A 27,312-nucleotide genomic window follows, 5' to 3' on the forward strand; every position below is an offset into this window, starting at 1 on the left:
TTGCCAGCATGAAAAACATAAGCATGGTTGGAAAATTAGATTTTTTTCTCTCCCTCTTTCTCTTTCGCTCGCTTCTTTGCTATTGTCATGGTTGGAAAAATCTCATTTATCGGTGATTTCGAACAAGGGCTCGCAAGAAAAGGAAGCTTCTCATTTGAAGTTGAAAAAAATAATAAATTTTCGGCAGAGCAAGCAATGGACAAAAAAGAGGAAAAGGGGACTATTTTCCTAACGCTTCTGACCTCCACGTGTGCAGTAAATTAGTGTATCAATATTTCACGTCAAGTGTGCGTAGCATAGCAGTTCCCGAAAAGGTTGCATGAGTTTTTTTCCTTTGTTTTACGATCAAGCAAAATGTTGTCTGCATGTTTAATGATAAATCAAAAACTGGACAAATGCTGAATTTTCCCTTCGCTAGGGTGTGTTGTTACGCGGGAATAATGCGGGGGGAAACCGAATCGTGGAGGCAAATTTCCCACAACACCCTTTTTGTCGGTTGCGTGTGCCAGATTTTTCCCATTTTTTAGCGCCATTTTCACACTTTCTCGGTTGATGGAAGGACGAAAGGAGGGTGGCGTAACTGGGTGGGGGTGTGTTTTTTTTGTTTGCTCACTTTAGTGGTAAGATTGCGTGCGTTACATTTTTCTACGTCAATTTTCCTCCCTGTGCGTGCGTGTTTTTTCATCCGGTGGAAAACTGGCCAGCCCTTCTGCCATCCCTATAGCGGACCCGCATGGGATTCAATTTCAAGTTCGCGTTTCCTTTTCCCACTTGAAAGCTTGATTTTTTATGTTCATGCTAGCGCGGATCAAAGATCGTGAATGAAGCGTGTCGGAAAGGCGTGAAGGTTGTTTAAGAATCAAGAGCAAGCGTAGAAGATAAAAGTAAAAAAAAATCTTATTATAACCAGAGCATGGCTCATTGGATCGACTATCGTTAGTGCCTGATTTATGACGTACCTCTAGTGGGGTAATGGTCGGTTTCGACAAATATTTAATTCGTGTTATCACGTTCGCATTTACAAACGCAGCACACGACACGGATGGATGTGGATTTTATTTAACCAAACGTCAAATCAAATCAAATGTTTCATTTTACCGTTTTTCCTGAAACATTTTTGCCTGGAATCCATAAAAATTACGTGCTATCGTCCTTTCCCGTTGTGTAGTAAATGGCATTAAATTTATGCTAATGAATTTGTGTTTTATTTTCATTGCTAGGAAGTTTTTCATCAGGCGTACGAGTGTTGTGATTGTAATGAGGCAGAACAAACAAAAAAAAATTATAAAACTACGAGCAAATAAAACTCGTATGGGCATTTTCCAGTGTGTGCTCCTTTGTGTTGGTTGGTTTTTAGTACGGTGGAAAAACTAGTTTTGTGTGGAATTATAATACTTTTTAATTAACGCAAATATACTGTGCTATCATTTTCATGTTTGAACTAAATGAATGGTGGTAGAAGTTTCGAACGACGAGGAAAACATTTTCTGTGTTGGATTTATTTTTAGCTGTAATTTCCATTTTAATAATTTATGGTTTTATTGAAAAGTATAATAAATTTAATTAAAAAACAATCATGTGTAGGATGTGACTGTCTGTTTTCCGGTCCTAGAGCTTGGTATGTTCAAAAATTTAAGTTGAGTTGGAAATGTCTATAAACCGTGGCCGCCATTTTTCCATGCCCATCGATTCTGTCCGGATAAACGATCAACACGGATAACACAGTACAGCAGCTATTCTTTTTTTATTTTAGTTTTTCATGTTTTCAGGAATTTTATTTTGGTTTTTTAGTTTATTTTTTCTCCGGTTTTTGTAGCCATAAAATTTAAAAAAGTTTTATTTTGAAAATATCAAAAAAAATATCGCAGAAGAAGCGAAATGCTTTCTCAATAAAAAAAACTTCAATTGTTACAAATCGATACTTTCGTTCAACAAACCAAGCTTGTTCGATGTTGTTTTTTTAGTTTCAATTTTCTTCGGTTTACTGCTCTTTACAACATCGCCCAACGGAAGCTCACACTAATGAAAAGTTTGTCGAACGAACCATTCTTGGTTTCCGCTGTTTATCTGTTCCCTATCTTCTCAATCCCCATCCCTGTTTACGCTTGCCTTTTGCTCCATAAAATGAAAGCCATAAAGTTCGGTCAATTAAAGGAGCACTCTGTGGAAGGGGGCTAGCGTGGTGGTATTGGTGGTGAAAACTGCGAAAAGAAAAAAAAAACACATGCATACCCGTCCTTGGTATGGTCTTTGTTCGTAAGGACACCGCAACTACGTGCCGTAGAATATTCCACGCCTGACGATTCTCTCTCTTGAGGGGGAATTTTGTTGTTTTTTTTTGGTATCCGCAACAGTGGAAAAGTTTAAGCGAACAGAAGTCGTAAGTTCGTAAAAGGTGAAAAAATTAGGTTAACATGAAGTTTTTCCTCTCTTCATTCCCGTATTTTCGTTCGCCCCTTTTGCCATGTGATTGTGTCAGGCGTGCGTGTGATAGTGCAATCTTATCTAGGATTTGGGAATGATTTTTGACGTGTATTTCTTCGCCTGGTTGCTCGGAAACTTTCTGTTCGTTGGAGAAGGAAGAAATGACTTTCATCATTTATTCTGCTGACTTGGACAAAATTTCTTCCAAATAATGGCCCAGATTTCCGATGCACTTTTGGTGCTTTTTACACCCAAAAATCACATCATAACAGATTTTAACTCGCGACAGTTGTTTATTCAGCACTTTGCACAAAAAAAGGTAAACTTTTCCGTGCACCAGTTTTCCATTACATTTTCCGTAATTAATTTTCCACTTTAAAATTTATAGTTTGATTTGTACGTTTCCGCTGTTTCCCAACGCTCTGGTTTCCTCGTTCGTGACAAAAAAGGATAGAAAAGAAAATCAGAAAAATGCTCTTGTTGCGGAATATACTGGTAACATTTGTTGAACTTTTTTTTTATTGTTAGTAGCTTTGTTTAGTGTTGTTTTTTTTCTTTTTTGCCTTCTGCTGTGTGATTGTGACAAAGTTTTATGCGCAATTATAAGTTACAGAGCATAGGAGAAAAAAAAGAAACAAATACAAAAAAAAACTGTAGACTTTTCGCGGTATTTTTGAGTGGGTTAAACGGCATCCTTCCCGACCAGCGCTATAAGTTGTGTGACTTATCGCGATGGTGGGGAAAACTTTTGCACCGCTAGGAACGCGGGCGGAGCAGTGGAAATGTGTAACCATCGTGGGAAAAGCACCGGATGGTTAGGAAACATTTTTTTCCACAAATGTGCGCATAAAATCTCGTCCAAGAAAACAACATTGACTGGTGCTTCCTGATTTTTTCCTGCAGTGAACCGCGATCGTGAGCGGGTTACATTTCATAGGGATTGTTGTTTGTTGGGCAGGGAAAAACAAAGAAACAAATCTCAGTAAAGAAAACTTCCCTTTACTGGTGCGAAGTAACGTCCTGTGGCTGTAAGATCAGGCAAATAAACGAAAGGTGGATTTTTTTTTCTTAGTGGAAGACATTTTTCTAGTCGAAATATGACACTCGACACGGTTAGTTTTGTTAAATTGATATAAATTACGAATTTGCTTGAAATTTGTTGCACTTTCAAAGAAGATAACTGCTTCTTTATTGAATTAAAATATTGTTTTCTTTTGATTTATTCTCGAAGAAACTTAAAAGCCAAAGGAAAGTTATGGTAATTTGATTTTTCGTTATTCAATTTATTTCTGTTTGTACCAAAAAAAAGGGTTCGTCGTCTATACGTACAGCAATGTTATAGAATAAAGTTAAAACCCCATTTCTCGGTTGAAAAACTCCATAAAAAGCTTACATTTTTGCACTTCCCATTGTGCTTTACTCGTCATGCGTTCAACAATGTCCAGTTTCAATTTCTTTCAATTCCACCTCCACCATACTGCTCTACTTATCATTCTCCTCAAAGCGTCAGCGTTTTCCCGCGCCCAACCTCATCATCCTCGATGGCAGGTGGTGCTCTCGTGTATGGGACGGATATTGCATTTATTTTCACTCGAGATGCATTTTATTGCGCTGCCACCGGTAGGAAAGTTTTGCACCGGCTGCAGCTGTCGACGATATGGCCGCGCGTGACATACACCATCTTATATATATTCTGCTGCCTTTCGCCTCACCTATCATTAACAACAGTGAACTGACACGTTTCGACTTTTGCTTTTCGATTTTTTGGACGGAAATTTGGTGCACCATTGTTGTGGGAGTTGGGGCGTTGAGAGATGGAAAAGTGGTTGAAGCCTTACGGAATGGGTGTTGGGTTGTGCAATGTTTCGCCGGCAACAGCTCGAGCACGAGAGCTGACAGATAGCGCGAGAGAGGGTGTCGATCGAATATTTGTGGTGGTAAAAAATCCGAAGGCGTTTGAAAGGTTGATGTGTCGATACGCAAAAAAAAAACGATTGACAGATCTCTTGATTAGCGAATAGAAGTATTGCACACTTTGAGACATTTATTCATGATAAATGTGTGGGTGTAGTTTCCGTTGTGGGGTGGAATTGGAATTTGTTAGATGTTGAAATTTGGATATTTAATGTTTAAAGGTTTATTTTCTAAAAGGCACAAAGAAATGGAATATTTTAAAAAAATATGACCGAGGTGTAACGTCACTATTGTTTTCGAGTTAATAGATATCCTATTGTTATTTAAATCAATACATTTTAGCATTTTTTTATCTAACATATTAAAGTATGTAAACTATAATTTTGGGCTAGCTTTGGTCGACCGGCACGGTACGATTGAACGGTTAGAGAGTCATCGATTCATTAGGATTTATGAATCTTTGAGGATCCATGAGTCTTGGAAGATTTATGAGTCTTTGAGGATTCATGAGCCTTTGAGGATTTATGAATCTTTGAGGATTCTTGAATCTTTTAAGAGATTCTTGAATCTTTGAGGATTCTTGAATCTTTGAGGATTCGTGAATCAATGAGGATTCATGAGTCTTGTGGGAATCAACTATTTTTTTTAAATTACAAGCACAAATGTTAAGCACAACACTAGTTAACAATAACAAATAACGTTACTATAATAATTACTATAATTTGATGTTGTATAACAGTGTACAAATTGTTTTTTATAATGGGTTCGACTTACTCATCTTTCCGCATTGATTTAGAATTATTTCTTAGCATTTACATTAATTGTATTAATTATGTTTCTTTTTTTGTTTTGAGAGTGGTAATGTGAGAAAAATTAAATAACGTTTTAAATATCAAATTGTTTGTATGGAAAATAAAATAATAATCTTTCAGTTCTTATTCAAGATCTAAAGGAAGAAAATATTTATGTATTTAATCCCATTGGTATGGAAGAATAGTAGATAATTTCATCAGGAAACAACTAATGGGAAACAGTCATACCAATCATCTGAAGCATTTTTCACGCTTTTTGAATTGTAAAATTGAGCTACTAACAAGCATGCAAAGATTAAAAGCAAGCAGTGACGGGGTGGAAAAAACCAAACTCCCGAATGGTACAACATTCTTTGGCAATTCTAGCATACCTTTACTCCCAAAAGTCTGCTGGACCGACACTGGCACACCTTTACAGACAGATCCGAGAAAGATTGAACTCTCAACCATCCGGCGGAATTTCGTCTCAGCAAGCAAATCACGTACCAAACGAGGGGCGAGAGGTTGAACGTTGGAGATTGCAATGGTGAACAGCAAAAAAAAAGTGAGATGGAAAACCGGTTCATCTGTATCAAACTGCAGCAACCGAAGCGAAGAAAGTGAAACGAAAGTGCCCGAAAGGTGAACAGTCCGTAAACTGTTTCTCGGCACAGCAAAACCAACGCCATTGCTCTGGAATTGCTTCCTCGGAGGGCACAGGGAAGGCAGGCCGGTGCGAGGAACCTGATGTTGAGGAGTGTGTTCTTCGTATTTTTTTTTTGCTCGTCAAACCAACCATAATCGACCTGGACAGACCTGAGCAGATTGGCCAAAAGCAATGAGAGCGAAAGTGGGCACGCTAAGGAAGTTGCCGAAGCGTGAACTGGTTTTTCTTTTCGTGCGGCGGAATCACCGGCTGGGCACCACCCGGTTCTGCCCAGCTCTTACTTAAGTGGCGTACAGTTTGTTTGTTGCGTACGAATTGATTTTGGGCGCTGGATCTTGGCAGCACTGGAAACAAGAGCAGTCCATGTACGCGTGTGTGTGTATGTGTGACAGCATTAACCGAAACGAGCGCAAATAAACCGCTGGACCACTGGACCGCGCTCGCATTGTGCGTTCGTTCGAAAATGTTCGTAATGGTCGACAGCATTTTGGTGCTCCACAATTTCCAAGCTGGTTGTACAAAAAAAAAAAACAATCGAACCTCAAGACGGGAAAGCAATTTTTTTGCCCCGTTGCATCCGGTTGAAAAGTTCGGTTTTACAAGACATTACATTAGGAAGGTCATCTAGTTTGGTAAATTGGTCCTTGTTGTGCTGATGGTTGGCATGAATCCTTATTCGTATGATGTTGGTTTGGGTCAGGAATGAAGGCGAATACTTGAACTTCTTGTCTTTAATGGAAGTAACAAATAAGCTCATCAGGCAAGACGAATCGCAAATTGATTCGACCCATACTTTAGTTGGACTAAGAATTTCTAATGGTATTGACGTATCGAAATATGCGCTATAACGATTTTAAATTCATTTTATAGCAAATGTTATCATTTTGTGAAAATCAATTCAAAATTCATTTTTAAAAATTATAGCAAATAAAAAAATGATATGGTGAAACTTCTTCTTCGGTTTATTGTTTATTGTTTTATATTTTGTTTGTGCAAATAATATACATAGATGAGTTCATTGCTAGTTCATGCGTATTAACTCACTATTTTAGTAAATTATGTACACGTTTATACTATCGAGTTTGTTTCTACATGTATTAAAATTATAGCAAAACGCGTTGTTACTTTTTATTTTCATTTGACTGTATTGATTTGGGGAAAAATTCAAGAGATCATTGCCCATTTGTTATACCTTTCTCCACCTCATACTTTCTCATCAAAAGCTTTTAACAGCTGTTAGCATCGTTTTTTTTTTAATCTTTCATAATTGATTTTTAACAACAATGATGTACCCGAACCTCCCAGTTGCGCTATAAAAATCACACCCAATCAATCTCATTAACGAGAGTTCTTTTTTTTCGTCTGGTTTGTTGCTCATTTTGCCAGCATCTTGAAACATGTCAACGGAACGTGCCAAGGGGATACATTTTCTCGCGCGTTTCCCACGTTTTCAGCCAGCCACAATCACTGTCGTTGACGTTGGTAAGCGCGCTACGGTGCAGAGATGCACCGATTTATCTCAACCTCTTGTTATGTCTCTTATCATTTTCGTTTTAGCTCCCGGTTGAGACACGCGACCGTAAAGTCGGTCGATGGTTATTCCACTCATGCACACTTGCACAACCGATTTTGTGTCACACGGGAAGGGTTTTTTTTCTTTAAATTTTCTATTCTTTTTCGTGTGTTTGTATGTGTGTACACGTGGACCAATGTGGCAGTTCGCTTCTAGCTTCGGGGGTAGTTTATTTGAATGGTTCTAGCAGGAGCTGGGACGCCATTCTTGCCCGTTCACGTGAGCAACAACTTGGCGTCTTTCTTGGTTTTAGTGCTGGGTTAGACGCCGTCATCGTTGTCATCGTTGGCATTTTGCTGAGGCCATCTTTTAGCACAGCGCTGCCGTTCCCAGCCCCCAACTGCTTTCATATCGAATAGGGTGAGCTAAATTATCCAGTGCATTCAGCGTCTCGCAAACAACAATGCACTTTATTGGTGCAGTTTTGGGTCGAATGGGTTTCTACCCACGTTCCTGCAGCAGCATATGCCTTGCATGGAGGCTCTTCTCCGAGCATGAATCTTTGATAATGATCGTACGAAAAGGAAAGCCTTCTGCAGGGAGAGTAGCGTGGGGGAAACATTCTCCAAAGATGCACTTGGCATTTCGCTGCAGCCCTTCCCAGGAGTCTTGGCTTGGAGGATGAGGTTTTGCTACAAGAGGTTCGTTTATGTGTTGTCTTTGGTCGGAAATCGTGACTTATGTCATCTATTTGCATGCCTCCCGCACTCGAACAACACGAACAGACCTTGATGAGGTCCTCCTGACGGGGGAAATGCTTTCACTTGAGCGGAAAGTTTTGTCATTTAGATAAAATCTGCACCCAGCCTGGGTTGGTTTGCGGGACAACGTGCAACGTGTTGTGCTGGCGCAGTTTTTGCAGCAGTTTAGCCGAGGATTAGCATCTTCAAAAACGGAAGCTCGATGTAGCGTTGGGAATGCCGTTAGCAGAAATTCCTTGGCAGATAATCTTAAGCAGGTTTCACGGGCGGTGAGTTTTGAGAAGGGGAAAAGTGATTTGATGGGTAAAGTTTTTGTCAAATTTCCTAAGCACCCCGTGGTTGGCAATACCCGTCGACGGATGCGTTTTTAGTTGAGTGTTCTTGTTTTGAAGGAAGGGAGTTCAGAGTGAATTTGCTGTCCACAGGAAGCATGGCTAGGAATGCTTCGCAAATGTCAATTAAACTTCATAATACCGGATGGATTAAGCTTGGCTAAAATCTCAGCCAGACAATGTCAATTACTTAATTTGTGTTAAGCGATCTTTCAGCTGGCAGTATGTGGTTTTAATTGAATTTGAGAGTAATTTAATTAACTTCATTTCTGGAACAAACGACACACTTACTTCTATAGGGAAATCTTATATTTATCTTTTCAAGGTTATAATGGCATTCATTATGAGCAGATTTAATAATTTACCATTGTGCTTGGACCCATGCTTGGGTAAATAAAAATATTTGTTTTGGGTTTGTGTATTTATTTATTAATTTTCCAAACATTTTATTCACAAATTAAAATAAAGTGGATCGCCGGATAAACGAATATCACGGATAAAAGGAGTTACTTTTGAACTGTCATTTCCGAATAATGCGACAGCCGGATAAAAAGTACCAGGATAATCGACGTTCCACTGTAATGTGTTACTGTAAACTTATTTTAAGATGGCAACCAATATTTATTTATTCCGTCTAAATTATACTAATATTTAAACTCACATTTTCTTCCTGCTTTTCTAAACACATGAAAAAAAGTATAAGCGACACAGGTGCTCCGATCGGAGCTAATCACTTTGAGGGTAAATGTGCAATGTTTACGATCGCTAAGTTCATAAATTGCGCAATAAGCGAGGCAGATGCACTTCAAACTTTTCCCTGTTCACAAGTTTGCGCGGAAACCAAGAAAAAAATTCATACAAGATACCATAATTTTTCCTTTGTTGTGGTCGTGCTGCAACACGTGTGCAAATTTGAAACACCGTTTTCTTATTGGCTCTTGCCTTGCTTATTGCTTTAGAATGGAGTTAACGGAAGTTTGAAGTAGGATGGTTTCAGGATAATCTCGGTAAGGTAACCACTTTATCTTTTAAGTGTTTGTTTTTGCCTTAACATCCTCTCGATGGATACCAAAAAAAAATACTTCCAACATCACTTTTGACCTCCTTTTTTGTGGATATGTGTGTGCGTGTGTTCTATGCTCTTGGGGTCGATTTTCTTCCAACCCCTCGTCGCCATCACAAAACTCCCCCCCCCCCCCCCCCAGGCTCCCCTCGGGTTGAATTATTTATAAATTATTGAAATTCCCCATCCGGAAGCGAACAATAATCTTCTGCTACTTCCGACATCCTAATGGCCGTTGGGAGGTTGTACTTTTTTTTATTATAGCCTCTCAACACCCGTTCACCGACTTACGGGAGCGATGGAAAAGCCTTGTCGCTGTTATCCCTGGCCCACCAAATGTGAATACGATAGCGTAAGAATGTGTTTCACTCAGAAGATTTTGAATACGAATGACAACATTGGTGTTCCAGCCTAAAGTGACAATGAAGAAAAAGGAGGAAATCTTTTTTTTTTCAAACAAACGATGCTCCGCCAAACTCTTTCGCTTCCTTTAAATGGATCTCGGGTCCAGGGAGTTGAGTTTTTCTTTCCCTTCAGTATGCTGCCGGGAAAAGATATTCCTTGTCCGTGATATGGAACAAAAGCTTTTCCACATTTTTCTTTGCTGTTATTTGGAGGGAGGAAGCAAAAAAAGGCAACTCACAAAGTATATTGCTTCAGCCCCAATAGTTTTTTTTCTCTTTCAACTCTGGTGTAGGGGAAACTCACTCGGAAGAAGAAAAAGCAAAACAACGTGTCTCACGCAAGCATTAAATACAAATACACTATGGGACGGTGGTTTACTGCAGCTGACACTTTTGGCTACTTTGTTTCTTTTCGTCAAACATTTACTTCCGTAAAGGGGGATTCATTTTTTTCTCTCTCTTTCTCTCTCTGAACTCGTATTTCTATTTCTTTTGCATTATATTATGCACGAAAGAAAAAAACAACTTACGCCTATGTTTACGGGTGTTTTTCTTTTCTTTTGCGTATGGTAAGATTAGCTTTTTTGTTTTTGTTTTGTTTTGTTCCGTATATGTGAAAGAGTGAGCTCGGAAGGAAAATGATATAACTCGTACGAAAAGCGGAAAAGGATTACAGTGTGGCACGTGGTTTGGTAATCCTTAAACCGCCCCGAGTTAGGCTTTCTTTTCCTGCAAAGTTTTCCACAAAACCAGTTCGCCCCAGTGCGCTTCTTGCAAGATACATTTTCCGCAAAAGCAGGAACGAGACTGTGTGTAGGAGTTGTCACAACCGGGAAGTTGTTTCGTGCTTACTATCCCTTTCGAGGCACAACAATTCCCAGAAGAATGATTTCAGTGAAACGAAGAAGCTTCGGGTTAAAATGTGGAACGATTAATCATTTTCGGTTGTGGAAGAAGCTCAACCACGATGTCACATACGAGAAAACATTGAATCAGTGCGCTTAAAATGGGTGGGTTTTCAGTAACATAGCCGGGAGGCTTAATTTTGTTGCGGTGGTTTTATCTGTGGCCACTTAAACATGGGCGTTTAATCTCGATACCGTTAGACGGCGGGACAAATGGAAGCGCGAGAGGGAAGCATATGGCGATTATTTATTGCCTGGGAAAATATGTCTGAATTTCCTTGGAAGTGAAGAATTTAGGATGATTAGTTAATCTCATTTAATCTTGTTTGGTTGTATTTAGGTTAATGTATGTTTATAAAGGTCGTAATGTAACTCTTTTGCAAAGCTTTTTACTGTAGGAAGGAAACTTTCAAACAATTTCCCTGAAAGTAATTCTCAAGAAACGAATGTCGCAGAACTTGTCCAATATTTTTAGACCACTATGAAGTAAGCTATTACTGGCTGCACTTTTTCTGCGAATCCGTTTACAATGAATAATACAAACAGGCTCCAAAAGCAGCACTGACACCCCGGACGGTTGTGCATTTTCCAGTGAAATGAAAAATAGATTGTACCTCACAGTAACGTGCGCGTGACGAAGCCTCAAGGAATCGTCGCCGGTTTCTGGCCCAGTTACTAGACGGGGAAAAACGAACGTCCAAATGTCAAGGCCTTCTGCCACTGTGACAACGACGCTTGACAGGGTTTTGTTGTTTTGCCGACCAAATCCTTGTTGGGCGATTTTGTTTTGCTGAATAAATTGTAAGACTATTTGAAGTTGGTTTACAAAAGAGTCCTTGTGTTCGTTTCGGAGAAGAAAGATGACAGGATTTCGTCCTTCGGATTTTGGCTGTAATTTGTTGTGTGCTTTTGCACGGTCGTTGTATCTCGTTTACTTCCGTCCAGACACTAGCTAGAAACACCTGCAAATGATGCAGTTCGGGGTTGAGAAATAATCCTCAGGAAACACTATGTTTTGTAAAATTGTATACCTTTTGCTTTGGTGTGGGGGAGTTTAATTCGTTCACCAGAATTCACAACCTTGGTGTGCATTGAGTTTATCAGCGTTTTATTGCAGAGATGCCATTTTGTTTGTTAGCTGCTTTACTGCTGTCGTCCATTTGCTGCAGACGACGATGATGATGATGATGATAAGAAAAAGGATGCTGGTCCTGGTCGTAATTTAAGCAGCATGATTGTTTTATATCGTCCAGTCCAGCTGACACACACACAGAGAGACTGTCATCAGTTTATGGAACGAGGTATAACAAAAATTTGTTTCATCTGCTGTTTCGCTCTTTCAGACGACAACGTTTGATTTTTTTTTTGTTCTAAATGTAGGATCTCTTTCTTAAAAGACACGAACACGAGGTATACCAACCTGGAAGTAATTTATTATACGCGCGTCGCATCCGGCACGAGAGGATTAAATCCTCAAGAGAGGATCCGATTCCGTGCGGGGTAGCAAGCAAGTTCCCAAAATGCTGGAAAGCTTGTTGCCGACGGCTTTGACGTAATGAAAAATATGCCAATCAACGGAAAAGGACACTCTGGATGAAAGAAAGGACAATAAAGCGCGTTTCGGTGTTGACCGTCGGTGTCGTGAACTTGAAGTGAGAAATTAATTAAAATCTATTCCAGTTTCCGCCAGGATATTCCCTTCGGGGCTTTGTAGAAATGTTCCAACATGGCCGCTTTTCATCTAGGACATTTCTTACGCGGTAGCTGTACAGATGTGTGAGTTTGGAGATAGTTTTTGAATGAAAAGATCCCGAGTACGGTGAAGCAAATCAAGCAACAGGTCAACCAACAATGGAGGATCGTTTTTTTTTTGTTTTCGAAAAGGATGTTTTTTGAACGTTTTGCGAGCATTTATCTGTTGAGCTAACTCTCCTTACCTAGCTGCTCCCCAATTAGGATCATCAAGGATTAAGGAGCCCCAAATTAGCATCGAATTAATTGTGTCCTTCCCCATTTCCATGGTAGCCCCAGGAACCCAAGCTGATACTTGTGAAAAGGTGCAAAAGGATGTTTGACAAACATCAGTTTAATTCCGGGAACCTTAACTTCGCAGGAGTGTACACCTCCGCATACGGCAACAAATCCGTTTGTCGACTAGCGAAAGGTTTTTGAGTAGTCGAACTTCAAACTTGATTTGAAAACATGTTGAAGGGTTTACCGGAAAATTGTGCGTCTCTCTCTCGTACCGCTGCTGTTGTTGTTGTTTGGTCCACTCCTGTGGGAGCCATTTGTCGTTGAGAGTAGACACAGTGGAAAGTGGTGATCGAAAAGGGTGGTGGCCTTGTTATGCCAGTAAACACTACGCTTGTGACTTATGTACCAAGACGATTTCTCGATCACGATGCGAACAAATTGCAATTTGTTTTGAAGATAAACACAACGAACGAATAACGTTAGCTTGCGGGATGTAATGAAGCTGGGGAAGAAATCGAGCAGAGGAAGAAGTTTGGTTTGAATTAATTTTGCAAGAATTAATTACGTTCGTGATGTGCGTGCTTGTTCATTTCAATGCCCGTTTTAGTTTGTTTCCAAAGTGTTTGCAAGGGTTTTGCTTAATTTTCATAATTTTTTTTACCGTTCAGGACAACGATTTGAGAACTGGTGAATTGTGTATGAAAAAATGGTCAAAATTAAATTTTGTTATAATAAATGTTTTTACTTTTTTTATATTTACATGCATAAATATTTTAATGTTCGTTCACCAAAGATTTTGTTGAAAGAATTTTGCAAAAATCATTTGTCCAGAGTTTTATCACTGTGCGCAAAGGTTTAACAGCAGCAAATATACCCGAAGTTTTCTCGCAACGCATTGTAAAAGTTTCAAACCGGATTTTTATTATGTTTTTTCCCGCTCGTCTTAAATTTTACTCGTTGCGTGGAAATTACACATTCACACCTAATTAAAAGATATGAAAATTTTTCAACGACACACAGCCAGTTGAATAAAACAGGGTTTCTTAGACGCAGCGACTGAACTGGAAAAAGTTTTGCTAGTTATTGTTTTTTTTGCTTTTATTCATGTGTTTATGCTCGCGGAACGTCTCGGAACAATGTGAAACTTTTTTCTACTAGTGCGTTGCGAGCTTTCCATAGTTTTCCCTTTACTAGAGCTGGGAATTGTTCTGCGACAGGACAACTTCATCGCAGCAAATGGTTGTCGTTTCTGGTGCTTCTGTGCGAATTAAAGTTTCGATTCCGCGAACCATACGCTACGCGAAGATGTTTGGAATAAAAGTAATAAAAGGGCGACAGGGTTCGGGGGCCAAGCCATTTTAAAACAATCGCAGCGAAGAAACCGCTCGCAAAGACGCTTGCCATCCGCTAATGTATTCAAAGCTTTGCAAGTGTACACTTGGTTGGTTGAAAGGGAAAACATTTTTTAGTACCATAGTACCATAGCAACACCAGATTTTGTGTGAATGGTTTTTAATTTTTGCGAAACTATTTGGACAAATTCTTTTAAGACAGTTTCCTTCATGGTTTTATGATGAAATTACTTTGCTGATGTTCAAACGAGTAGCTTCAGTCGAACGCCATCACCTTTTTACGGAAAATGAATTGTGTGAGTTATTTTTTTTGTAATTTTATAGTATTCGAATAATTATTCTAGCATATTGTCGCAGTGCAATTTTGTTAATTTAAAAGTTTATTATTTCAGTGATTTGTGCTGTAGTGTAACCATAGTTGTGACGTTTTATAATTAATTGTGTTTCAGAGACAAGAAAAAAAATAAAAAAAATAGAGAAAATTTAGAATAATCGAGAAAATCGGCAACATTCGAAACATAAAATCATATTTACAATTATAAGCATACAGAAAAACTTGGATTAACAATGTCTTCCTCGATGAATATTTTACGGACTAATGAAATGTCAAAATGACATTTTTAGTACATGTGAAACATTTAAACTTAAGTGACACTTAATTCTAGCATGCAAACCCTGCATTTATCTTCTGTTGGTGGTAAATAATTACACATCCAGCATGAAACTTTCCGGTGGTCAGTTTTTTTGACGCCATTTTCCAAAACTAATCATGTGGTCCATGGATAATTGATGAAATCTAGCAAATATGGTGGTGTGTTGGTGTTTCCAATTTTTTTACACACAATTTTGTACCATTATTGTTCGTCCTAAGGGCTGAAAACACGTTTGTCATGATTCGTTGATGATGTTTTCTGCTGACCAAAGGCATTAGTTAGCCTCCGGACGGGCAGAAATTTTGATTTTCGACCAGAAAAATCATCTCAATTTTGCTGACGCACCTCGTACAAGCGGTGCTGGACGTGGGCAAACTTTACCTCCAACACCGTTATCGGTTTGGTTAGCGCTTTTGTGGTTAATCGTCATCCATAATCACTATTTGAACGTTTCTTAATCTCTCGCTCGTAACCGCAAAACAGCCACTACACCCACACGGCGGGGATCATCGGTTTATGGGGGCCAAAATCGATCGAGGGTTCGAGGGTGAGAAAAATGTAACCCAAAATTCGCTGACATGCAGTATCGGAAAAGCCAAATTTTTGTGGCCGATCAACTGTGTGGCCATTCGATTGGTTCTGTTTGTTTCGGCAGGTTTTTTTTCAAACCGTAGCGAGGAGTACAGGTCCTGGTCCGGTCGTTACTGTGTTGTACCTGCGGCGACGATGACGATATGATTGTAGACGAGGGAATATTCCTGCACATCGGATGGCTTCTCTCAGTCGCCCATTCCTCGGGACCGGTTTTGCGAGTAGACATTAGATGAACGGAAAATGTGTTTTTCATCGACACACCCATCCGCTGTTTTTTCCCGACCGGTTCGATTGCGGCCTAGTTTTCTCTTACAATTTATCCTACCTCGTCCATTCGCCTTCTCGTCCCTTGTTGATTCTCTCGGCAGCGTATTGTGGATACCCATTGAACATGGATTGATAATGACAGTTAGTGTGGTGCGAGCTTCCCCTTTTGGGCATGAGGAAAAAGTAATCAAAAATGGTGTTCGATTCGATTGCGTTCATTTTATTGGTCCACTCCGGGTGTATAGGAGAGTTCGGACTGTCGGTGGTCGTTAGTGGTTAATGTAAGCTTCTCTGCGTAAGCATTCCGCTCGAGGGACAATCTTCCCTGTGGGATGAGAAAAATTGTGTTAAAATGTGCTATATTTTTACGATGTGTTTTTGTTATTTCTAATAGCTTTGTTTAGAGTCCATTTGTTCGAAGGGCTTGTGTACAGTTCCAAAATTCTGCCATTGCAGCGCATTGCATGAAATTAATCCGATACGAAATTCATGGAAATGTGGTTCCTTTAACCAACATTCACCAAAAAGCGACGAACGTACGCGACCCAAGAACGACTGGTCCGCGTAGTACTGTGTATTTGTTTTTCATCTCGTAATTGATCGTTTGAAGTTCGAGCTCTAAGATACACACCGTACCCTGGGAATATCGCAGCAGGTCAGTTAAGCAGGGCCCAAGCCCTTCTTGACGATTATTTTAAATAATTCATTACCTCGCGCAGGTTCGCGCTCTCGGCTTCTCGTCGGTTTTGTGTTGCTGGGAGAAATTAATTTTCCTTCACCGTTTCGGAACTGCTGATGAAAATCGGTGGTGTTGTTTTTACTGTAAATAATAGAATATAATTAAAGCTCGGGCACTTTCACCATCTGAATGGTAAGTTAGGTTTTGCATCCCATGAAGATGAACAAAACAGTGCGTACTCTCTCCCTGACGATTCCTTTCATCAAGAATCTTGCTGTCTTTTAGGTAGATTGTTTTTAGCTGCAAAAAGGGGTTCTGTGGTTACCACGTCAGCTTTGATAAGATTTGTTTTTCCACCGAATGAAGCGTAACCACAGCGGCAGTATATGGTTGTCTGTGTTTTGCAACATCTATTTTTCCACTTGGCAAAAAGCTTTCCCGGTAGAATATGTTTCATGCTCCTGCTAGTAGAAGACAGTAGCAAACATTTACATTCATTATTCATTCTGGTTTGCCTCTGGTAGGTACAACAGCAAAAGGTTCTAGCAGTGGTCGCCTGTTGTTGTGGTGATTGAACAACAATTGTTTGTAGTTATTGTGGCTCTTTGTTAAAATTAAAGTTGGTTTCATGTAACACAAAAAAAAACAATGTTCTTTGAACTGGTGTTTTGAACAAGTAAATTATCTTGATTAAATATTTTATAGCTTATGTTGAAATAATTATATGGTTCATGCTCTTCTTCTGCATTGGACATTAATTAAAACATCGCCTGGAGCTCTAGAATATTGGGAGTTTTCAGTTTGCATGACCCAATTACCATGTTTATCCATTAACAGTTGTTGTACTTTATTAATGTTGATTGGGAAAATGGGAATTTATGTAATCAATTTTATCAACAGTGGAATACAAATTACCACAGTATCAAAATGGATTTTCGTTCCTTCGCTCCTCCTCCTTCTTAGCTCAACGACCTTTAAAGTCACGGCGGCCATTTTTTACATACTAAACGTGTTTTAATCACATAGCTGGATATTTAGTCCTTGTTACGGGGGAGATGGGATTTGAAACCAGGTCATGTCGTGTGGAACATTCACGCTATCACAACCGGTGAAACGATCCGAATGGGATTTAGTTTTGCTCCTGTCTTGTAATACCCCGGTGACACTACCACTATGCCATCGGCCCACCCTAGTTGTAAGCTGCTAGGCAAAGTCTAAAAGAAGTCTAAAATTGGTACCGAAAGACTTCTAAGACATATTGCTTTTATTTTTCCTAAATTGGCAAAATTTTGTTCAAAATATATACTTTCCAAAAATTTAAAGTAAGATCTATGTTTGCTTCTTGGATCTCTGAACTCGTAAGGAACACGTCCCAACGATTTACTGGTGAATCATTTGTACTTTGGTCTCTTTATTTATGTTTGCTTCATGCCAGCTTAACAACAAAACAAAATACGGAAGATCTACGTAATTCTATAGTTTCTTGAGTTTGCACGTGTCCGAGTAACAGTTGTTGGCTCCTTTAAACCATTAAAAGAAGCCGTCAAGGTTCCTATGCTCCAGACACACAAAACAAAACTGCTCTAAAACTCCAAAAAATGCCTCATAAATTAGTCAGCCCGGTTTATTGCCGACTAACTCATGTGCTGTTACTTAGCTAGAGGTTTTCCTTTCTCAGGCACTTTCGCACTCGCCTCCTCTTGTGCCGTACTAATGGCGTAATTTTAGACTCCACGGAAAAATGGTTCACTGTTAGTGGAAAACAGCTGGTTTTATCCTGCGACGTTCGAAACCGTCGATCATGACGTGCATACATCTTGTTTGTTTTACTCTCCATGCTTTGGTGGAATAAAATTCTTAAAAACCCAGCAATTACCCGATTTGTGGCAGTGCTTTGGAGCTGTTAGCTGCTTCATTACCGGTACAGAAAATTGGAGATGTGTATGGATTTTCCACTCGTAGATGAATGCGGCCGTGTGTCGAACCGAGTTCGGTTTTTGTGAGTTGATATCGATTTTTCTCAGTGTTTGTTCTCCGTCACCAGCATCAGCATCATCATCAGTAAAATCACGGTGCATGTGTGTGATTGTTGCGTGTATGGACCCGTACCACTCCATGCATCAGGGAGAAAGATGGTGTTTTAAAAATAAATTACACATTTGGACGATAGTTAAATTCGTACTACAACACGGTTCGGCATGGGCGCGTATAAATAAACGATCCGATTCTCTATCCCACTCACCTATACGCTCTACATATCTCTTTCTATCAAACGGTTTTGCTATCACGTTTGGATGAAGTTTTCGACTAGGAACGTTTCGTACACGTGTTTCTGAGTACGAGTTTTGGGTGGAAAAACAGCACATTCCAATCCGTCATTTATTCGGTGTGGGAAATTTCGGCACCCGGACTACAGCTCGAACCCGTCCGAATCGTATTTCATAACAAGCAAAAGAAGCAAATTCACTCGCACACACACACACTTTCCATTTTTACCCTTTACGGTGTAGTTTGATTAATTACAGTCGATTTAATTTAATGAATGGAATGTATCCTCATTTGAGAGACAAAAAAAATAAACACGAATGAATTTAACTAATTACGCACTGTATCGCTTCTATTTGTTATTTGCAGAACAATAACAACAACATCAACGTCACAGACGAACCACGCCGGAAGCGTGACGTTGCGACACGCCCCAACCATATCCTGCTGTTCACGATCCTGAACCCGATCTATCCGATCACAGTGGTAAGTCCGGAAGACATTTGACCTTTTGCGGATAAAGGCAGCCGCACAAACTATTTCATGTTTCATATTAAATCAACCCTATCCTTTCAATCAAGTGCAATCGGAGAGACAGAGAGAGAGGAAGAGAGAAGGAGAGAGAGAAAAACACTCATGTATCAATTTCGTTTTGTCCTTTTTTTTTTGGTTGTTGTTCGGAAGCAAAATTGTCAGCTTGCGATCCTTACAATCCTGGGTCACATATTTTCCTGACCCTTTGAATTTTCCTTTTTTACTCTCTCCCAAAAAAGGAACGGTTTGAAAGTGCGGTTCGAAACCACAACACCGGTTGCACAACAGTTATCAATTGGAAGGGAAAAGGGTTTTCTGTGGGAAAATTTCCCTCCCTGATAGGAACGGCTTTTTGCACAAAAAAAAAAACTTAATATTGGAATTTTTCCCTTCCCGGGGTTCTTCGCTTAATCAGTTGAGTTTAAATAACGTTTGCTTCGAGGCAGATTGTTTGATCATGGGCTCATGTACGTCTGAAAGAGGATTGAAAACAAGGATGACATAATTTCTAGGTCCCTACATAACGAGGCACGGTATGAATTTTCTTGCGAAATGTTGTACTATGCTTTATGCCACTGAAAAGTCGACGTTTTCAAGCACATTCTGCATGCTGGTCTGCAAGTTAAACAACCGGGATCAGTGGTGTAATAGGTTCCGAGAAAGGATGGAACCCTCGAACGTTTCCTCAGGAAGGTAGGGAAACGCTGAAAGCCATTCATCCCGGGCAATATTAATAATGCATTCCATTAAACTCACCGATAAATGGTCGCCATCAAAAAGGGGGAAAACCCTTTCGTTTGTTTGTTTTTTTTTTCTTGCCACGTACCTCACCGGATGACCCATTTTAATTGGCCTCATTTAAACGCGGTGCCTGAATGAACCCATCGACTGTAGGCACATGGTTATTTTTATGTGTTTCTATGTTCGCCACCTCACCGGAGGAAATTGTGACCCTTTTATCCAGACGCTTTTCATGCGGAATGTTGTATTAGTGGAAAGCGAAACGCAGAAACAGTCACTCCCTGCCGGTCCGGATGTCGTGAGTTTAACCCATAATTGCAGGGTTTTTCGATGCACGAGTTCTGATCGTAAATAGGGATGTCATAGTAGTGGCGGATGTGCGCCCCCCATGCCTGGTGACAGAAGGCATCGGAGGGAGATATCGTTCAGCGAGCGCATTAATCTTGGTCTTGGTTATGTGACCTACAATGCACGTGGTGTAGCCGTGGTAGAGGATAATTAGCCTCGCAGGTGAAGATGAAGAGATGCGGTACGGACTGGCTCAGTATGATCGATGCGCTTACTAGTTGGGGACGAAGGTGAGCTATTAACTGTGAGAGGTATTATTGCGAAAAAGGGGTAGGAAATGATATTGCCTCAGTCCCCAAGAAGAAGATGAGAAGGAAATGGAGTTGCCTGCAACATGAAATTGCAAGTAAGGTTTTTATGGACTCAGGTGTTATGTGCTATAAAAAATCTCTGGGGAAGGTTGCTCAATTTGGACACAATTTTGCCAGAATGCGGGTAAATCACTTTCCTTGAATATGGTAACAATTAAATTGCATTTATACAATGATAATTACGAGCGTCAAATAGATGATTTATAGCAGGATCCTTGATTTATAGCAGGATATATAGGATCCTTATATGGGTTTAACATTAATTATAGCAAAAGCAACAACAAATGAAGTACAACCACTGACGAAGTTAGAGTGAATTAGGAACAATTCCACTCACCTTTACATTGAGTCCTCGCCACAACGAAAATCATTAACCTACCAAGCACCAAACACGTGCGCGGTTAACTTGAAACGTTGCCTAGTCGTATTGACGATTGTGGCCACCTGTGGTACTTTAGTCAGCGACGGGTCCCAGACATGAATCATTCTTGCGGCTTGAGTAAGGAATATTTTTGCAATGGACTAAAATGTCATTTTTGTGCCCATGTCCGCCGCCGGCCTTCGTGCTCCTCGCCTCCCCACCGTGTGTGGATGCCTGGCTGCTCATTAATATTCTACCCCCGAAGTCACACCGTTGCCAAAGAAATGAAACGTATGTCCGTTCGCGATCGTCGATGACGATGCTGGCGTTGCACGGGTGGAGTGTTCTTCGAGATTGATGAGCCACAACCCCCATTCCCTCTCAAAGCGGGTAGGCAAGTGGTCACTTTGGTGTGTAGCGGTCGAGATGCACTACGCTGTAATTAATTGCGGCATGTTCCGGCGGCTACCGCTTACCACGATCTGATGCATGATCAAATTATTCTAGGTGGTATGTGATGTCGATTTAAATTTACTCCTATGTATTCTTCATCTAAATTCCTCTCGCTGCGCATCCACACTCTGCCTACCGAGTTTAATTTTCACTACATTTCGGGACATGTTTTTCCACGCCCGCAGAAAGGGTAGTCTCGCATCCATTTTGTGTGGACGTACGATAATTGATGCTCGGTAAGAGCATCGGGATGACAAATGGATTTGGACCGAGGTTTCCGCACCGCACGGCGGACCGCGTTGATGGCATATTCAGAAGCGTTTAGAGACATCGTCCATTATGGCTCCCACAAAATGGTGCATATCGAACTGAATCACGCCGCCCATTACAGTGCCATTTGGCTCGTTGCATCTACTTTGGCAAATGCGAGATGAGATGGTGTATTGAATTACTTGTACATTTTCTTTATCGCGCACTGTGCCCGTCGTTTAGTGTGGTACAATGTGGTTACCCTCCCGTCCCATTGCTGGGGTGGTCGACTAGACACGGGCGGGTTATCATTAGTTATCTTGTGAATCTGACTGGTACTGTGCTACTGATATGGTTTTGCCTATAACTCACGTGTATCTCGCAATGAATGATGTTCGATTGTACGTGGTGTATGCCTCGGTCGCTTGGGTTCGATGCGACTCAGCGTGGTACATCAATCTTCTCCCATTTCACAATGATGTCGTCGTCCCGTTGGGAGATCCGATCGGACGTTGAGGAAACACGAGAAAACAGGGCAGACGGTATCGTACATTTGATCTGTCCTGTAACTATGTTCCATGTTCCAATCGGACCATTGTATCAGGTGGGAAAAATGAACTACTTCTTCTGAATGTGTGTAGCTGTGAGTTTGCAGTTCCAGCGAGTTCGACGTTTGCGATACTCAATGGGGATATCTTCTGTGTTTTTTTTGCTTTACTTTGCTTCTTCTACCCCGTAACGTCTCCAGCGAAATGTCACCCAATTCGATGGTGACAGTAATGGAGTAGTGTAGAAGATTTTCAGTCGGTAAGATGATGTTCAACATGAGTTATGACATACGTTCATTCTTCGTGGGAAAGAAACCCTGCTGCTCGTGCTGATAACTTGTGATGGGAAAATGTATTTTGAATCACGTACAGCAGGTGTTTGAATAGTTTCATTGCAATTAAATACGTACACTTACCTGAGAACGTTAGAATCTAAGTACTGTGCGAGTCCAAAGTAATTCGCTGCTGAAGATTGATTAGTATTGGTTAATAATTAATTGCCAAGTTGCCTTGAACTTACTACCGAGCTCCAGTAAATCCATTACATCTTCATCTACGCGTTGCTGAAATGGATGTTTCTGCATCGGTTGATTTAATCTTGTAATCCTGTCGACGAGATTACACCTCTGTATGCATTGCGTTTTACTATGTACACTGGAAGTGTGTTTTAATGCGTCGTTAATCTGGTTGGGAAAAATTAATGAGGGATTCCAGTGGTAATATTCGAGTAGAAATTATTAATTAGATCAGTATTTCTGGGCGACAGTTTCAGAACTCTTTGAATACTTTTGAAATGCGACTAGTTTGGTGCTTTATAAAGGTATTGGGAGGATATTCATGTGTCGTCCACATCTTCACATCAAATCTAAATAATATATTAAGTATACTAGATCTATGTATTAATATGTCCTTCAAATCCGATTTTCATATCTATTTATATGTATGACTTAACTTAAATTATATCTGCTCACTTGTCAGACTTCGAAAGTAAACAGTGGGATTGAACAGTAACTCTCCTTCTTCTACATACTCACTCTCTCGCTCTTTTACTGAGCTGTCAAAAATTCACTAAAAGTTTGAAGCGTTCCCTCGACATTCGAAGCGTTTCATCTGAATGAATCCATTAGTTAATGTGTTTTCAAATTATTCATCTATTTTTAAAATCTATGATAAAACTTATATCTTTTAATGTGATAAAATCAAACACAGCGATAGTAACATATTGAATAAAAATGACCAGAATTACTCCCAGTTGTAACGTTATCGAACGGTTTTTGTTCATCCCATTTGACGAGTGTCCTTATCTTCATGTATTCATTCCAATCGAATGAAAACGGTCCAATCGTATAACGTACGATCTGGATACTGTCATTACGTATGCTATCGTTATATCGCGGTTATCTGCCCACCAACCCGGAAAGGGTGGACCGTTCAACCCGGTACGTGATTCCAAAGGGCATCACTTTGGTAGATAAATGAACCTCCACCGGCAAAGTGGGATTGCTAATCCAATGCCGTATTGAGAAGTGAAATTGATTCGGTCCCTTTCGATTATCCCAATGTGCGGTTCTGGCTTCCTCGTCGTTGGTGTAATGGACACGCGATATGTGCTTGGGCGAAATCGTTTCATCCTGCAATAACCGTGTATACGGCTTTTAATTACTTAGGAAACGTGCTGTACCGGCGTGTCCATTCCCTCAATGGTTTGAGGGGTCGCTGGTGCTCATTGCACCAATGATTTTAATATTTTTGATTCTTTTTTTCCCCTCCGTAAACTCATCAAACTCTACCAGACGCTGGCTAAAACATGTCGAACAGAACGGTATGCGGAGCACCATTGCCAGTGTTGGAACGTGTCGGAGAAGGTAACGAACTGGAAGATGAAAAGAAACGTGGCCATGTGATGATATGGCTGTGGAAGGGATTTTTTTTATGTCCCAAAAACGTTATCCACGCTCACATCCGTGCCAGACTCGGTGCGTTGTGTTGTGATAAAATATTAACCCCAAAAACGTGGCCCGGATCTGTGCCACAGGAAAAAGGGACAATATTTTTTATGGCTTTGGCTTTTGTTTGGCTTTTTGTTTTTACCGTGTGCAACTTTGCTGGCGGCTTTCACTTCACAGTTTCGTGGTGTGGCATGGTATCTATGGGATTTTATGAGCCTCCCTTTTTGTGGATGCTTGTGATTTTATGTCCCCGGTACAAACGGTACAATGGCGAGGGATGAGTGGCGGTGAAAAGGAAAATAAAAGATTCGCGAAATTATTGCTCGAAGGTTGGGAAAATCGGAAGAATTTGAAGGTGGTTTATCGTAAAAATAAAATCCTTTGTGCGTGTGTGGGTACGATGCGTGGGTGATGATAAGCGTTCCACAAACGTAACATTTACGCGTCTGGGTGGGCTTGACGTGACTACGAACTACCAAAGTTGTATGCGTGGATGCGTTCGGTGTGAATTTCCCAAACGGGGAGAATACTGGATCAATGGCCAGGAAGAGTAGACGATTCGTTTTCCTTGAAGAGTGTGAGGCAGTAGGCTATTTGTAACGGAAACCGTTTTCCGTAAACACGACTCCGGAACCAGTACGATCAAGATCAAAGAGCAATAAATATGTTGTTTAGCCACGGTGTGCGAGAATTTAGGGGAAGTGGGTTGATTGCTTAGGACTGTCGTTGTAGTAGGTGTTGGCTGCTGTGGAGTCAACGTGTCTGTCTGCATCTGCTACTGATGGGTGTTAACACACGACATTTGATACCAGAAAGCCATAACTTGTGGATGAGCTCTTCCGAATCTGACGATTTTCGTTTGTGGAGAAATGTTTGCTACTTAGCGATAATCGCATCGTTGTTGAAAGGTTAAGGTCTCAACCCGAACATGGGTAAGAATTCAATCAGATATCTTCATGTACAATATATTGGAGACGTCTGTTGAAAACAAAGGATTTTTTTGTGAAGATTTTTTCTAGGAGTCTTAGATAGGACTTGAGCTCAGTGCTTTTTGCTGCAAATTAAAGAATGGATTTCTTCGTCAACGTCTACTTGCGATGATGGAGTTAAAGCTAGAAACATATTTGAAGGTCTTGTCTATTTTTGCTTCCAATATTTTTTTTTGCATTCAAAAGTAATTACTTTGATCCTATTAGAAAGACTCCCAAGGTATATAAAATGCCAAAATTCTCTATGTTATCTGATTTCAATCGCTTGTGCTAGACGAGAGTGACATCCATCGATAATGGGAACTTCCGGCGATGAGCAACTGGAGAAAGCTGGCATGAATAAAGCCGTTGTCTAGCAGTATTCCATGCATCTATAGCATCTCTGCCTCTGTTTCGCCTGTCTGTCTGGAAATTGTGAAGATCTTCCACCATTCCTTCCCACACCGTTCTAGCAGCAAAGCGATAGCAGGAATGGGGTGTAATTTAATGTCTGTGGATTGCAGATAATGGTATAATTGTAGGACTACGCCTTAACGTGCCAGTGGAAGCGATGGCAGCGCTGCATCGATAATTGAATGATCCTGTACATGAGCAATTGCATCTAGAAGTGGTTTGGAAAGTAGTACATACCCTTCTAATCGGATGTGAAGTTAAGCCAGATGGAAGGAAAAGTAGTGCATTGACCAATCGAGACAATTTCGCAGTATTGTTTAAAAGACCATCACGATGTGGGCGATTTGTGGTCAGTTACATCACCCTAAATATAGCAACATTGTGTAGCGTAGCTGTCGCATAACGCTCTGCTTGAACTTTGCAGTCACATTCAATCTCGTATCCAATGTTCCCCTGAGAGGCAACACGTCCTAGTCGATTCTTTTCTACCTCGTTGCTCGTTGCACCATTGACACTGAACTCCGTGCAAGACAACTCTTGTAACTTGTTTCTACAGTTCCATCGTAAATCACACAAGATGCCTGCTCTTTTTTTTTGGTTCCATACGTGCCTGTTTTGCTAGCGTGTTTTCATGACAAAAAAGTTTTAGACACGGTTCGAATTACGGCTTTTTCCGGTGTGAAACTTTGCTCATAACCTTCCACTGGTCACTGGTTGGGTTAAAGATGTTGACCTATAACCTCCGCTGTTGTTGCTAGGATACAAACCCGGAAGTTAATCTCTTGACCCGTTTTCACTGTTGAAGATGCGGCAAAGTTAGGCTACGCCTTTTTTTAATATTCTTGAAGAAACTATTTCTTTCATCAGAAAAGACTTTTTCCTGCTATTTCTAGAAGTCAATGTATTGCCGTCTAAAAAATCTTTGCTTCTGATTAGTGGATGTGATAAAACCAAGCTTTTGTTTCCAATGCTGCGAGCAGACCAAAGCAAAAATAAAATCAATTGTAAAACTTTTCCGCAAACCTATTTCGCATTGCAATGTGACGCGTTTCAATGCTGGACGATAAATTGTGTTTCAGCTCCATAAACCCTTAGTCGCCTTTAGAGTCATTCTTATTTCCTCTGGCGAATGTGTGGTTCTTTGTTTCGCTGTAAGTTACAGTTTAACGATGATTGGATATTGTCATGGTTTTATTTTCCAGGCGGGTACAGCGAGTGTCATCAAAAGTGCAGATTTCAAATTTGATGAAATACTTCATGTCCATCTGGCTGTTGGTAGCTATGGTGATGTCCGAACCTTCGAAATAGCCCTTATTTCGTTCGGACAACGGATACCATACTCCAGCTGCCGTTTTATTTCCGCGTACAAATTGTCAATTCCCGAGCTGATTGGTGATTATTCGAATCCATGGCCACGATCCGTGGCATGCTAGAAGGTGTAGCGATGGTAGATTTACAGCCGGCCATGGTAGCGAGACATCCCTCAGGCCAACTACGACCCTCCCTGGGTGTATGATAAATGGCTGGTAAAGCATCTATTTTGCATTTTAAATAGCATCTCGAACGGTGCAATGCACTATGATTATCGGTAATTAGTCAATTACCCAACCATACTATCGTAAGACGATCGATTCTTTGTCGTCGACGAAGGGAAGGTTTTTTGTTTTACTTTCTAGTGAAAGTTGGTGTAATATCTTTACCACCATCGCCGATTAAACTGTTTTCCATCCCCATCCGTATAGCTGCACGAGTTTTCCATAATCGATCGTTCGGTGTGGTTGGTTTGGTTCAGGTTTAGGTACGTTTTGCTGTGATTTTCTCCCTCCCAGCGGTAAGGTTCTCTTACGACATAATAGTATGCACTTTTTCTACGAACGC

At 40.5% G+C, this 27,312-nt stretch overlaps 1 protein-coding gene across 14 annotated transcripts in view; it reads left to right on the forward strand.

Annotated features, from left to right (window-relative positions):
• Nucleotides 1-27,312, forward strand: part of LOC125768381 (heterogeneous nuclear ribonucleoprotein L) — a 182,837-nt gene that overhangs the window by 61,382 nt on the left and 94,143 nt on the right. For all 14 annotated transcript variants that reach the window (XM_049435957.1, XM_049435960.1, XM_049435961.1 and 11 more), the window contains one exon: nt 18,928-19,044. In XM_049435957.1, the coding sequence (XP_049291914.1) occupies nt 18,928-19,044 (117 nt within the window). The remainder of the gene's footprint in view (nt 1-18,927; nt 19,045-27,312) is intronic.

This window comes from Anopheles funestus, chromosome 3RL, assembly GCF_943734845.2.
Source record: "Anopheles funestus chromosome 3RL, idAnoFuneDA-416_04, whole genome shotgun sequence".
Taxonomy (NCBI): Eukaryota; Metazoa; Arthropoda; class Insecta; order Diptera; family Culicidae; genus Anopheles; species Anopheles funestus.